At 45.5% G+C, this 13524-nt stretch overlaps 1 protein-coding gene across 1 annotated transcript; it reads right to left on the minus strand.

The window, feature by feature from the left end:
* Positions 1 to 919: 919 nt before the first annotated feature.
* On the minus strand, positions 920 to 5763 carry KCTD12 (potassium channel tetramerization domain containing 12). The gene has a single exon (XM_048295637.1). It carries the CDS (start codon positions 5384 to 5386, stop codon positions 4394 to 4396), a length of 993 nt encoding a protein of 330 aa, XP_048151594.1. The 5' UTR covers positions 5387 to 5763; the 3' UTR covers positions 920 to 4393.
* Between the last annotated feature and the right edge of the window lie 7761 nt (positions 5764 to 13524).

Genomic DNA, 13524 nt, shown 5'->3' on the forward strand with positions numbered 1-13524 from the left:
TACTGATGGCTAGGTAAAGGAAAGGAAGAAGAAAATCTGTAGTTCACTGAGGTACGAAGCCAAAATTCAGCCATAACCTTCAGCCTAGCAGAAGTTGGTTCTGTCAAGGAATGTGCCACCTTTCCCAAGTAGAAATGGAATAAAATGGGCAGGGATAAGCAGAAGGGCTAGTACAAAGAAAATGAGACCTAAGCCTTCAGAAAGGCAGACTCACAGTTTTGTTGCTCATAGAACGACCTCCTTTCTTATATTATTGCATGATAACAAAGTTCTCAAATACTATCAAGCTGTCAAATGAAACAGTTGATTAAACTTCCTTCAGCTGGTTCCTTTGCAGTATAACCATGCTACCCAAGAAAGAACTATTAAATGTAAAGCCACTTCACACGGGGATTATACTAACAAGTCACTACTAATTTTCTATGAAGCTGAGCACAGGGTTTAGAAGAGTTTACTAGAGATCATAGGGTAGCTAATGAGAATTTCTAGATCCAGTTCTCTCAGATCATGTATTACCTTAGGTACTAATGTTTCTTTCATTAAATGAGCACTGTATCCCATGTTATTATTCTCCTGCTTCATATAAAACATCAACATTTGACTTCAACAATTACTCAGTGCTATTCAAATTAAGCTGTTCCATCACTATTTCTTCCTGAGGACTGACTGACCAGTACTACAAAAATCCTCTGTGATGCTTAAAAGGCAATTGATGCAGTCTGAGTGTTATACATTTCTGTTTATCTTGCCATGGCTGTTACTAGAGGCCTCTGTATATATAATTTTCTTTGCTCTGTGTTTCTGCTTTATGTATTAGTTTGGAGTCTTTGCTGAAGTTATCAATATGATACTGTGGGAGAGCAAAGCTAACAACATCTGCACAGAGAATAAAAGGGACAACATAAACCACACAACTGAGTTAATATTTAAAGAACAAAAATTTAATTTGGTATGCAACTTTTTCCTAGGAGGATCTTTATTTTCAATGCTATACATGTGAAAATAAGAATGAATAAGTGGCTCGTTATCTACATGTATAAAAATATAAACGTCCTATCAAACATATGCAAAGTCACCCTTCATGATATGCATCACTGAAAAGACTTATGCCTTAACTTCTAATTAAAAGAAAGACTGCCTTTGTGGGTTTTTTAATAGCACTTGTAAATGCTACTGCATCCATCCATAGGTACATGAACTGTGAACAACAACAGCTACAAAATGTATATAGGACTCCAGTATTGCGCCTTTATATTTTTGTATGTTTTCATGTCAACAAGTCAGCAGAGTCATTGTGTTTATCCATTCTTTGAGCTCTCAAAAGAACAGACCAGCAAAACTCAGTGACTTTGCCTTGAGCATTTTTCCTTTTAAAAACTTTACTGCCATTACTAAGTAATGGTTCAGAAAAATACCATCTTCTGTGGCAAAGCATCAAATGACTATTGTATTTATGGCACCATCATTTTAAGCCTGCTGACGATACTGATAATGGGTTATCACTAAATAAAAGGCCCATTTCTTAACACTAATAATGCTTAAAAATTTTTAGCACAGAGACTAAAGAAAATCATCTGTTTATATTACATCCATTTTTACGTAAAAATAAGAATTACTGGGTCATCTGCCAAGAAAGGGATAGACAACCATTAATCAAAAGACAGGCAATCTTTGTTTTAGAGATGCATTCAGCCACCTGGAAGTTTAGTTACGATTCACATTCAAGCAAATATGTCACTGATTTCAGTTCTACAAGCTGATGATACTCATATTCAACCTTTCCATAGAAACAAGTATAAGAAACCAGTAAAACATTACCATGTTATGTACATAACATAATGTGAAAATGCTCGGCTAGATATATTATGAAATCCTGTAGCACTAAAATGATTAAAAAACTAAATGATTCGTGTAAAATGTTTATATACTGTATATATATGTACACTAAATCACAAGGTCAATTTAAAACTGCCCCTATTCATAGCTCCTATGATGGATTTAGTAAGCTACCAGATTCTTAAAAAAAGAAAGCTATCTAGAGCGAATTTGAACACTTTACTGAAAACTGATTTTATACAAAATCTTAAAAAACGTACGTCAGAGTTACTTAACAGAAACTAGAAAAAGACAGTGGTTATTCTTGAGAAGGGCACTGTAAAGACCTAGTAGCTGTGATACATGTCTTTTCACTTGTGGTATAAGTTAAGCACAGAGAAGTCATCTCAGAGTAAGGCATAGGACAAACAGACTTCATTCCATCCTCAGGTGTATTGGCCTCTCACTGTATCTTATTGCTCATCTAATTTGGCAGGTTTACATTTCTACCCTTTTAAAAATATTCCATAATACAACTATCTACAAACAGACAGTATCCAGTGCTTTCATATGCACATCTTCAATTTAATCACACTGATAAACAACCTTGCTAATATTAGAAAAAAAAAAAGCCACGGTGATGAAAATTATTTTCAGTTTTTGGTAGTTGTCCATGCACTTAATGAAAGACCAAGTGGTGAACAGAGACTGAGCACTGAAACTCGACAGAAATGTAGCTATAGCTGTTTTCAAAGGAATTAAGGTTTTTTAAAAAAACCCTACTGTGAAATTCTTTGGTTAGAATACAAGTGCTAGCAGTATTTCTAAATTTGGAGTTAGAACTAGAACTAGAATTATTTTTCGAGAGTTTTAAAAACATAACTTCAAGCCTTTAATATGTACTGCTAAATTCTTCAACACTTCAGATATATTTAGGATATTTTTCTGTGATGGTCTGAACAGGCTATAAACATTCTTAAATCAAGTTTAGGTTTTTAAAGGAAAGTGCTTTTATACTCTAGACTTCAAGAATTTATCAGAAAGAATTTCTCAGTCTTCCCTACTGTAAAACCTGCGGCTCAGATCATCAGTTCCAAAGCAGACTCTGACTGCCTCCTCTGGGAAAGACTGTTAGACAGCAGTAACAAAATACATCTCAGAAGGGGTAATTTCCCCTGAAGAAAGTTGGCATCATTCTTGTTTTTCTAAGGACAGGGCTCAATCCTTTCTAAGAAGCAGTAAGTTTGTCTAGGAAGAGGTATGCAACTCTTAGCAGTGTCAGTGCCCAGATAATACTGCTATGAAAACTAAGAAAATTGTTCTTAAAAAAGTGATTTTTGTCATCTGCTGGCTTCAGAGTTTTACAGCGCTAACATGACAAAAATTAACAAGGGTTCTCCTGGTGACATTTATAATGTACATCTGCACTAATTCAAGGTACATGATTTCAACTTCCCAGGACCCAGGCCCTACCTTTACTCAGATAAGCCTGGTTTCACCTCATTCCCATCATTTTGAGGGTGTTTAAGGAAATTATGCATTGAGATTTATGTCCATATTATAGACAGTAACTTCAAGAGAATTATAAGGACTTCAGACCACCCATGGAGGTTGCGATTCACAAGCACTTTAATTCTTCAAAGTGTCATTGTTTTACCTCTCAAGGGAATAAACACGTCTCTGAGGACACTTCATAGTCCAAATGGTTTGTTATCCAGCAAACCTGTCCTTTCACATCAGCCTTACATGCTCGCTGTGCAGGCCCTGGTCCAGTTTAACAGCCTGGAAAGAGGAGTTCAGAAACATGGGGAGCAAAGAGGGGAGATGGAAGCAATCAGTTGTAAAGGGCCACATGCATGCCTCCTGCAAAATTACTCATCTCAACAAATAAAGTATGAGCCAGTGCAAATCCCTCACAGTCAGGCTTCCCTTCTATGTGACAGTCCTTCGCAGACAGGCATCATTTTGATGGGGGTGGAGGGGGAAGGGGGGAATTAAAAATGGACCATTTGGGGTCTGCCCACCAAGGCAAAACTCCCTTGTAAGGGTATTGGGACAGCAAAAGACAGCCATTTGTCATGCCATCTTCAACAGAAGTTGCTCAAAGCAACTTTAAAGCTGCTCAGCCCCTAACTGGATGATTTTTAAAACGCCCCACCCTGACAGAGCTCTGTGTGTGGAGAGGGACAAAGACTGGGTGCAGATGCACGCTTTTGTGGGACGGGTATTTGTCTACTCCCAATACTTCTTCCTCGCTACCAACACAGCTACTGGGAGATGTGGGAGGGAGGGTGATGGTGGCTGATCAGGGACGTGGTGGCCAAGCAGGAACACGACAGCCGAGGCACAACACAGTGACCTCCTGCCCCCGGGGCCGTCAGGAAGTGCTGCAAGAGGGGTGGGGGCTGCGCCGGGGCTGGCCTGCCTTGTGCGTAGAGGCAGACAGCGGGGTGAGAAAAGCACAGGGATACATGGCCCCCCCTCCGCATCCTCCTTCCTTCGGGATGGGAGGGGACCGTAGGTACGAGGGTGTGCAGGGGCGGCTGTCTTGTCCTCACGCCACGGGCTGGGCGGACGCTCAGTCCCGGCAGAAAACATACTCGGTGTAGCTGGTCCAGATCTTGTCATCGGCAGGACCACCCTGCTCGGGGGCGAAGGCGCAAGTGCCAGTGGAGGAGCAGGCGGCCATGCGGAAGCCGGCCTCGGAGAGTCGATCGAAGGCTTGCTCGAGGAAGTTGAACTTGAGGTAGTAGCGGGCAGTGTAGCGCTCGGGTGGGCGGTCGGGGTCCCGGCTCTCGTTCAGGGTCTCCCCGAAGACCTCTTTGGCCAGGGCCGTCTTGCCGCAGACAGTGATGCGGGCCACCCGCCGGAACTTGGCGTCAGCTTGCGCCTCCCGCCCGATGGTGTAGGAGCCTCGGTAGCCGATGGTGATGTAGCCTGAGCGCCGCCCGCCCGCCCCGTCCAGCGACTGCGAAGGAGTGAGCAGCGGCCCGCCCGAGGGGCTGCGGCTGGCGGTGGGCGACGGGGCGGACGCCACGGCCCCGCCGCCTCCTTCCAGCGGCTCAGCCTCCAGGTAGCCGAGGAGCGGCGGCTCCTCGGCGCAGATGGAGCCGTCGCGGTGCAGGGCGGCGGGGCGGGCGGCGGCCGCCCGAGTCTGCGCCAGGCGCCGAGCCAGGTCGGGCAGCTGGAAGTACTCAGCCTCCCGCTGGAGGCGGCTGCGCTCGGGGAAGTGCTCGGGCAGCACCAGCTGCAGGTCCCGCAGGTAGTCCAGGATGTAGCGGAACAGGAAGCCGTCGCGGTCGAGGAAGAAGCGGCCCTTGCTGTCCCGGGGAAGCTCGCTGGGCTGCTGCTGCGAGAACATGCGCCAGAGCAGCGAGTCGCGCACCGAGACCACGGTGCAGCGCCGCGTCACGTACACCTGCCCGCCCACGTTCAGCTCCACGATCTCCGGGAAGGACGACCAGCCGCCCGTCGCCGCTGCCGCCGCCCCGCTGCCCGGCGCCCCGCTCCCCGCCGCGGGCGACACGCCGCCGCCGTTGGGCAGCCCGCGGGCGCTGTCCGCCAGGGCCATACCGGAGCGAGCCTGCCGGAGCCCACGCCCTTCCTCCTCCTCTTCCTCCGGCCGCCTGGGCTACGGCAGGGCCGCCGCCCTCGGGGCAGCGCGCAGCCCTCCGCTGCTGCCCGCCGGAGCCTCCCGCCCCGTCTGGCGCCGGAGCCGCGCTGCCGCTGAGCTCCCCGCAGCCGCGCCTCTGCCCGCTGCCGGACAAGCTCCTCCGTCGGGCTGCGAACGGAAAGCCCCGGCACCGGCGGCAGGGCCGTGTTTATGTAGCGCGGCCGCACCTCGCGGGAGGCGTGGGAGGCTGGCGGGAGGCAGAGCCGAGCGCACGGGGAGGGGAAGGGGACGGCCCTGCACTGACGCAGGGTCCCCCATCGTCGTCCGTCCCCCCCCCCCGCCCCAGTCCTCCTTCCCCAGTTGCGGCGGGATCCTCTCGGCGCCCGGTGCGCGCCCTCCGGGCTCCCAGCGCCGTGGGCGAGCACCGCGGTGTGCGTCCAGCGGGGATAAAACCCTGGGGGTCCCGCCTCCCTCCCTTCATCCCCCAGCCCCCTGGGTGAGGCTTCGGCTCGCTCCTCGGCTTCTCCGCGACGTCTCGTTTTTCGCAGGCAAGAAGAGCCCTCTGTTTGCCCCTAGGTGCTGGAGCGGGCAAGCGGCGGGACGCTGCTGCTCTGCCGAAGGAGTTGTGCTGTACCCCTGCTAATCTTCCTAAGGCTTGTCCCAACTCCCGCCAAGTGAGAATCCGGGCGAGATAACGGTGTCCTGCCCCTCCCTCCTGTCGCCTTCGCAGGCGAAAACGCGAGCCTGTGGTGTTGCCCGCTCTCGTCTCACCCGGCTCCTCGGCCTGTTTTGTGCTTGTAAGACATCCCCATCACTACGCAGGTTTTTAACGCCTTGAAGGACTCCGAGAAAACCCCCGCCGACCCGCATTCCCGGAGGGAGGCTCGGCGGATCGCACCGTTGGGTGGCATCGAGAGCGCCGTCCTAGGGGTCCCCTGCCGGCCGGGGGAAGACCCTGGTGGCGAGGGACACTGCGGCGCGGATGGGGTCCCTTCCAGCTGCCTGACAAGGGGCACTTAACCGAGAGAGCCAGGCTCCTCGGGTCTGCGTGCATATTTGTGTATTTAGGTGCCCTTACAGCTCAGATTTAATTAGGATTAATTAGGTACATCGGGTTCTGCGTGAAACGTAAGCACCTATTTAACATGCGTTGGTAGAAAGCATTTAAATTGTTTCAGGCTTTTGCTTGAATTTATCCTACGTTTCTGTGTCTCTTTGCAAACAACAGTAAAGAGCTGCTGCCTTGAGGCATTCAGTTGCTCTCCCGTGGGAGTTTGAGTGTGTTTTCTTCCTCGAGAGAGCAGCTCGAAGGACAGGAGGGTCTGAGGAGTATGAAGACAGCGGTCAGTGCTCTCCTTTCGTAGGGGTGATGAAGCCCTCTCTGGACTACCCTGCTGCAAGTGCCCCACTGGTCTGTGAAATAGAAATCAAAAGATGCAGAGGCAGGGGATAGAAGTCCTTCAAAAGTTGAGAAGTGGGAAAGGAAGGAAAGGCAGGTTATTTCTCAAGAAACAAGATAGGTTTGCCCAAGAGAAGAAGAGGGGGAGTTGAGAAACAGAAGTTTTGAAAAGGAAATGGATGATAAAGAAGAATGATGTGTCTAGGGAGAGGTGACAGGGAGAAACTGTGGTCTAAGGAAGGAGATGGGACGTCTAGGGAGAGTGGACTATCAGAATTTACAGGAGTTTCATCTGGACAAGACCAAGAATATGGTAACAAAGATGTGGACCATTGCTCTTTTCCATTTTGGAAAGCCACTTGCCAGGACTTTGACCACCAAGTATTTTCATTTGTGGGAGTGAAGTAGGTTAATCTGATGCTTTGGTGACATTTTGTTACAAGAGCTTGTTTCTCTTTTTTTCTTTCTTTATTTCTTTGTTTGTTTTGGTTTCTTTGGTTTGTTTTTTGTTTATTTGTTTGTTTGGGGGGGTTTTTTTGAGAGATAAATAGAAGAGGCTAGAACAGTTCTGAAAGATGAGGGGAAAATAAAATTTTCCTGAATTAGGTTGTTTTGCTACCCATTTAAACAGCTGAGTTTGTTGCTAGAGGAAAAAAAAGAAAAAGGAGAAATAATGTAGCATGTACTGCCACACACAGAATCTTTGTTTTCTTCCTGTATACTATTTCAGGGTCAATTCACCAGAGTAAAAGCACATGAAATTTTCACGTGGTGGTCTGCTGGTGACAGTTTCATGGAGTTGCTTTTACTTCTTGGTCTCTTAATATGGCATCTCCCCCCACATCACCCTGCTCCTGGCCATACTTAGCAAGAAGCCACCTCAAGAGCCTCCCACAGATTCGTATTTTAAACTCCACTTCCCTAGTGTGGGCTCTCTATTGAGAGCACTGTGATTAAACTGTGCACCCAGAGGATGAGATCATATAATGCTTGAGCAGGCGCTTATTCATAGCAGAATTTACAGTGGAAGATTTTGTACCTTCCAGCAGGTGGGTCTTAACAAATGCTCCCATATAAAAAAATGGGATCTTTAATTCATTTGTTAATTACAATTATTTCATTTTTCTGGCATTAGGTGAGTATTAATGCAGGTTAAGAAAAAAAAAAAAAAGGCACTAACATATTCTTTAGACTTGAACTTTCTATTTGTCTTGAGCTTTGTTAGATTTGAGACCAGACTTCATAAGTCGTGAGCTTAATGGATTCTTCCAGTGCGTATTTTCAGAAGCTTCAGAGGTGAGTTAGTTATGCTGCTCCTTCAGACACTGACTCTCCAGAGCTTTACCTCTGCCTGCCTGCTGTCTCATGGGAGGTCAGGCGAGAAGGAGCCACCGTGCTCCTATGCAGCAGCACCACCATGTGATGTCCAAAGCCCACACCTTGAAGGGATGGGGGGAACACAGATGACACAAACATTTTATTTGGCCCACTCTCCCAGGTCTTTTTTAAGGGCACAAACCAGTCCATCCCACTGCAGTGTTTTCTGTGTCAATGTGAAGCAGACTCCAGACTCCCCTTCAAAAAGGGAGCAAGGAGCCTTCTCCTAGGAAGACGCTGTTCATACAGCCTGTCCTGGGCAAAGACCTAGCTTGCAGTGTTTGTCTCTGAGATAGATGTCATTTTCAGGGCTTAAAAACATGCCCAGCACTGAAATAACTGTTTTGAAGCTACATCTCTTCAGAGAAATTATATTCTGTGGGCATCTCACTGCTGCTTTATGCCTTGCCTGGCTGCAAGGCTTTGGTTATTGTAACTTCTTTCGTCAACAGATTTTTTCTCTTTTCACAATATGTTCATCTAATTTCTTCTCCATTTCCTATTTCTTTTCATTTGGCAATGTTTGTCTCAGGGAGGAGGATTGGACTTCGTCTGTGGGTATTACAATGGGTAAATATATCAACAATTTTTTACTTACGTGTCAGTCACTGGGTTGCGTAACACAGTCATAGTGGTTTATTCTTATTTTGTGTGGGAGACAGTGAAACATTGGTACATGTAGCATTACAGGCTGCCACAGAATGCCTCCTGTCAGGCATAAAGCCCCCATAAAGGGCGTTAAATATTAAATATGGTCTAATGAACAGGCAAGGCTTTATGACAATAAATGTGTCATTGAATTTCTCTGACTGTGCAGTACTGGGACATTTCTGAGCAATAGCTCCCTCAGTTAAGACAGTCACATTTCAATGTTTGCTATTAGCTGCTAACCAGAACTAGCTATGGGCACACTGTCTTAACCTGTCAGGATACAACAGTTTTTCTTCTTTTAATATTTTGAGAAGTTTACACTGTTTTGGGGGGATTGATTTAGTTGTGTTGGGGGTTTTTTATGGTTTTTTGTTTGTTTGTTTTTGGGGGGTTTTTCGGGGGAGGCTTTTGTTGTTTCCATGTTTACAAAGATGCTTCCATCACGATGGGCTCCTATTTTGCATTTTGGGCGGTACACCCACGAATGATCCAGGCTTATTCAGGGAGGACAGTTTCCTTCACAAGCCGTGAAGGAAGGGTAACACCTAGTGGGAATAAATCCGCATTGCAGTTAAGAAATACAAAGGGTTCCAAAGTACTGCCCTCATGACCCAAGGCATATAAAGAGAAAACTATACTTTTTTGGTAGATGTAAACTATTATATATTCAGCTTCTTCGTGAGAAACTTAATAGAGTAAGAACACATTTTATTCCTGTTCTGAACTAAAGTGTTGGTTTATCATTTCTTCTAGCAGTCTTCATTGTGTGAAATGGTGTAATATTGCTTAGAAAATACCTAATTGCATATGACTGTGTTTGAATTTTAATACTGAATTCAGTGAAATATTTAGCCTTCTGCATAAAATCATCAAAAGGAGTCAGTGATCTAAACTGAACTGGAGGTTCAAATATGCTCATTTAAGCTTCACAATCTTGTTTAGAGGATGCAAGAAAAAGAGTTTAGTAGTCCCACAGCAGAGCATATTACCTAAGAGTCTGGAATGCTTTACATTTTTGGCACTTACATGCTCTCTAAAATGTGTCCATAGGTTTGACTTTGACAGTTAAAGGATGGCTATTACCTTGAAACCTTTCCCATTTCTGAATCGTTGTTCAGCCTCAGCGTTACACTCAAGTAATATAAAGTAATACTTCCAAAAACTTGAATTGTGCATTATTCTACCCAATGACAGAAGAACTCCACTCCTTCTAAAGAGTGCTCTCTCTCTCTGCAAACTCAGTTTCACATGCTGTATATAGCTGAACACAAATGCATACATTCATAGATTTCAGTATTTCATGTGAATTGTAATGAATGTTACCTGTGAAGTTACATCTGATAATATCTGTTCATAGAGATTGTTTTGTCTCTATGTTTGCATATGCAGTTGAATACATTTCGCTGGAACTGCATGTTCTAGGAAATCCAGCTGCTGTGAAAATCTGCATATTCAAGCATGAAAGATATTGAAGAACCAGAATAATATAGGCTGTAAGGGACCTCAGAAAGTCATCAAGGGCTCATGCACTTTCCTTCTGCCAGGGTGCTACCGATACTGCTTTGGATAATTTTGTGAGGGCAATGCTCTGCAGTGTCTGGGGAAGAGGGAGGGGAGAGAAGGAGGACAGACATTATCCGTGTATTCTGTGTCCTTGGCCAGGACAGAGCTACAGAGTGTGACTGCGAAGCATAATCAATTGAGCAATTAGTGAAGGTCAGAGCTGTGTTAATTTCCTTCAAGCACCTTTGCAAAAATTGGAAGACAAAAGGTGCCTTCTCAATGTCATGGGGACATGCAGGTAGGTTCTACCTCGGTAAAGAAGAGCACCGAAGGGGACACCTTCCACACACATCTTGAGCATCAGTGAATTTGGAGAACACAAGAAAAGAGGCTATGCACCTTATGTCAAATGGGGAAATACTCCCAGCTGCTTCTTTTCAGGTGATATCTAGGAAAATGCAATACTTTATCTCCTGTTTCCCTGTTTTGGTTAATTGTTGGGAAGTTACAGGCCTGTCCAATACCAAAGGAGCAGAGGACAGCTGTGTCATTTTATAACATGCTGTGGTGTGGTAGTTTACATGCTCAGCATGTGAGGCTTTTCTCCTGTGCTAAATTACTCGCAACCCCTATGGAGCAGCTTTAAATCAGGGTTCTTTTTGTGAGCTTGGGCTCTCTGAAATTAATCTTCCATATCTCTGTGAAACATTTCATTCATGTCTTCAAATCCTCCCTCAGCAATTCTCTTATCTGTGAATAAATAGCATTCTGACCTGGCTTCCACCACAGCAACAAGAGAAAGGCAACCAGACCTCTGCAAACGTGAGTGGAAACTACATCCATCTTCTACATTAACCATCAGTGTGAGTCAAGAGCCTTAAGGTGTCTCTTAGAATTTAACAGTATGAGGATTCAGCAAAAGAGCTCTCCTAATAGGAAAAATACAACTCATTATCTAGCCAATTAGGATAAAAAAAACAACCTCTACTCCCTCTGCTTACCAGCCTGCCTTCCTGTAGGGTTGGACCGGCTTCAGAATAGGTTTTAAAGGGGTAAAAGGGTAAAAGCACATTTTTTGGTGCTTTTGGATACAATCAAAAGATAAGAGCATTAATCTGCAGAGGAGCAAGTTAAGGGCTGTCCATAAGTCTGTTCTTCTGAGAAGCTAATCACAAGGGTGGTATCATTCCTGGGTAGGAAAATTTTCAAAATGTACAGGTCTTACTTACACACTTTTCTTAAAAAAATGTGGTTTTAAAAAAGGAATTAATATGTATTGATATAATTATTCTGTAGCGGGTTGAGTTTGAAACCGGGCGGAAACACTAATTAAATGTAGTGGTTTTGATTCAAAATATTCATTATTTACTTATTTTCCTTCTGTGATATAAGAATTAGGAGAAAAGCAAAGCAGGCACAAACCTTAAACAGTTGCAGTACAATGAAAGAGCTTTATTACTAACAGAATTAAAAGTAAAGAGAAAACAACAAAACAAAATTAAAGTAAATTCCCCCCCCCCCTCTTTCCAGCACTTCTCTCCTTTTATCCAGCTCACACAAGGGATAACAGAACATGGGATGTTAGTCAGTGTTGCAGTTCCTGAAAAGTCTCTCTCTTATGCTTAAGGAAAAAAGGGTTTTCCTTCAGTTGCACGTGGTTCCCAAACTGCCACCAATAGCAGACCCGCCCGGAAACAAACAGTCTGCTGTGTGTAGAACATCTCTCCCATGAAGAATTTCACAGTTCTTTCACACTACAGAACATGGGCCATCACATGGGGTTATTCATCTTTTTAAGGATAAGTTATTTTGGCCTGCACACAGAGGCTTTTCTTCGCCACAAGTCTCTAACAGCCTCTTACTACTTCTATATAGCCTGGCATAGGCACTCTTCACAAACTTCATAGGCACACGTTGATTCTCCACACCCCCCCCATGTTCTTCAAATGGATTAAAGAGACAAACAGTTTGTGGTATTACAGTTTCTTACCACGGCATGCAAGAAGGTTTCTTTTAAGCTGCGCGCCAGAATCGCGGCACCGCCCTCTTTTCTCCTGTCGCCATGCTCAGCTCCGTCCCACGGGACTCACTTCTCTTTCTCTCTGACTCTGACGCCACCATGTTGAAGAGTGTTCTTGTTCGGGCTTTACGGTGGGGAAAGCCTCGCTCCCTCTGTGCTGCTGGCTGCGTGGTGTCCTCTTCAGTTCAGCACGGAGTGTGCTGGCTGCAGACAGGAGGCTCTGCCGGCTCCCGCTGGCTCCGCCGGCTCCGCATGGAGAGGAGAGGGACCCGCCTGTCCCCAGAAGCCGCGCTGGATGGGTTTAGCTGTGAGCAGTCCATGGCTGGCTTTAGCTGCCTGCGGCTCTGGGACAGTCCCCCTCAGTGACCCAGGGTCCGTGCCGCAGCGATGGGAAAGGGGGAAAGGGGCAGTGGCCCCGGCCCGGCCCAGCGGGGCCAGGAGGCTCGGAGCCCCCCCACCTTCCAGCAGGCGAGCTCCGACAAAAGGGGAAGTCCCGCCTTTCGGTGCGGTTTAAATATGTAAATTGTGAGAAGCGTAATTGGTCTTAAAGACTGTCCATCAACTCAGGGTCAACCCAACACATTCCACCCCTCGCTTCTTAAAATTTACATATCCAAAAGTTACTTAAAATAGCAAAACCAGAGCTAAAAGAAAACAAATTACATAAACCTCCACCCCTAGAATTTTTACCACTACTACAAAGCAAATTTCTTCTATTATTCTACTTAATTTTATAACTTTCTACTTGCTTTGCTTATTATTTTCTCCTAATTAGTCTTCATCTCACAGCGCTTATTAACTGCCCGCATTCTCCACCATTAATGTAGCGGGTTGAGTTTGAAACCGGGCGGAAACACCAATTAAATGTAGTGGTTTTGATTCAAAATATTCATTATTTACTTATTTTCCTTCTGTGAGATAAGAATTAGGAGAAAAGCAAAGCAGGCACAAACCTTAAACAGTTGCAGTACAATGAAAGAGCTTTATTACTAACGGAATTAAAAGTAAAGAGAAAACAACAAAACAAAATTAAAGTAAATCCCCCCCCCCCCTCTTTCCAGCACTTCTCTCCTTTTATCCAGCTCACACAAGGGATAACAGAACATGGGATGTTAGTCAGTGTTGCAGTTCCTGAAAAGTCTCTCT

Source organism: Corvus hawaiiensis, chromosome 2 (genome assembly GCF_020740725.1).
Source record: "Corvus hawaiiensis isolate bCorHaw1 chromosome 2, bCorHaw1.pri.cur, whole genome shotgun sequence".
Classification (NCBI taxonomy): Eukaryota; Metazoa; Chordata; class Aves; order Passeriformes; family Corvidae; genus Corvus; species Corvus hawaiiensis.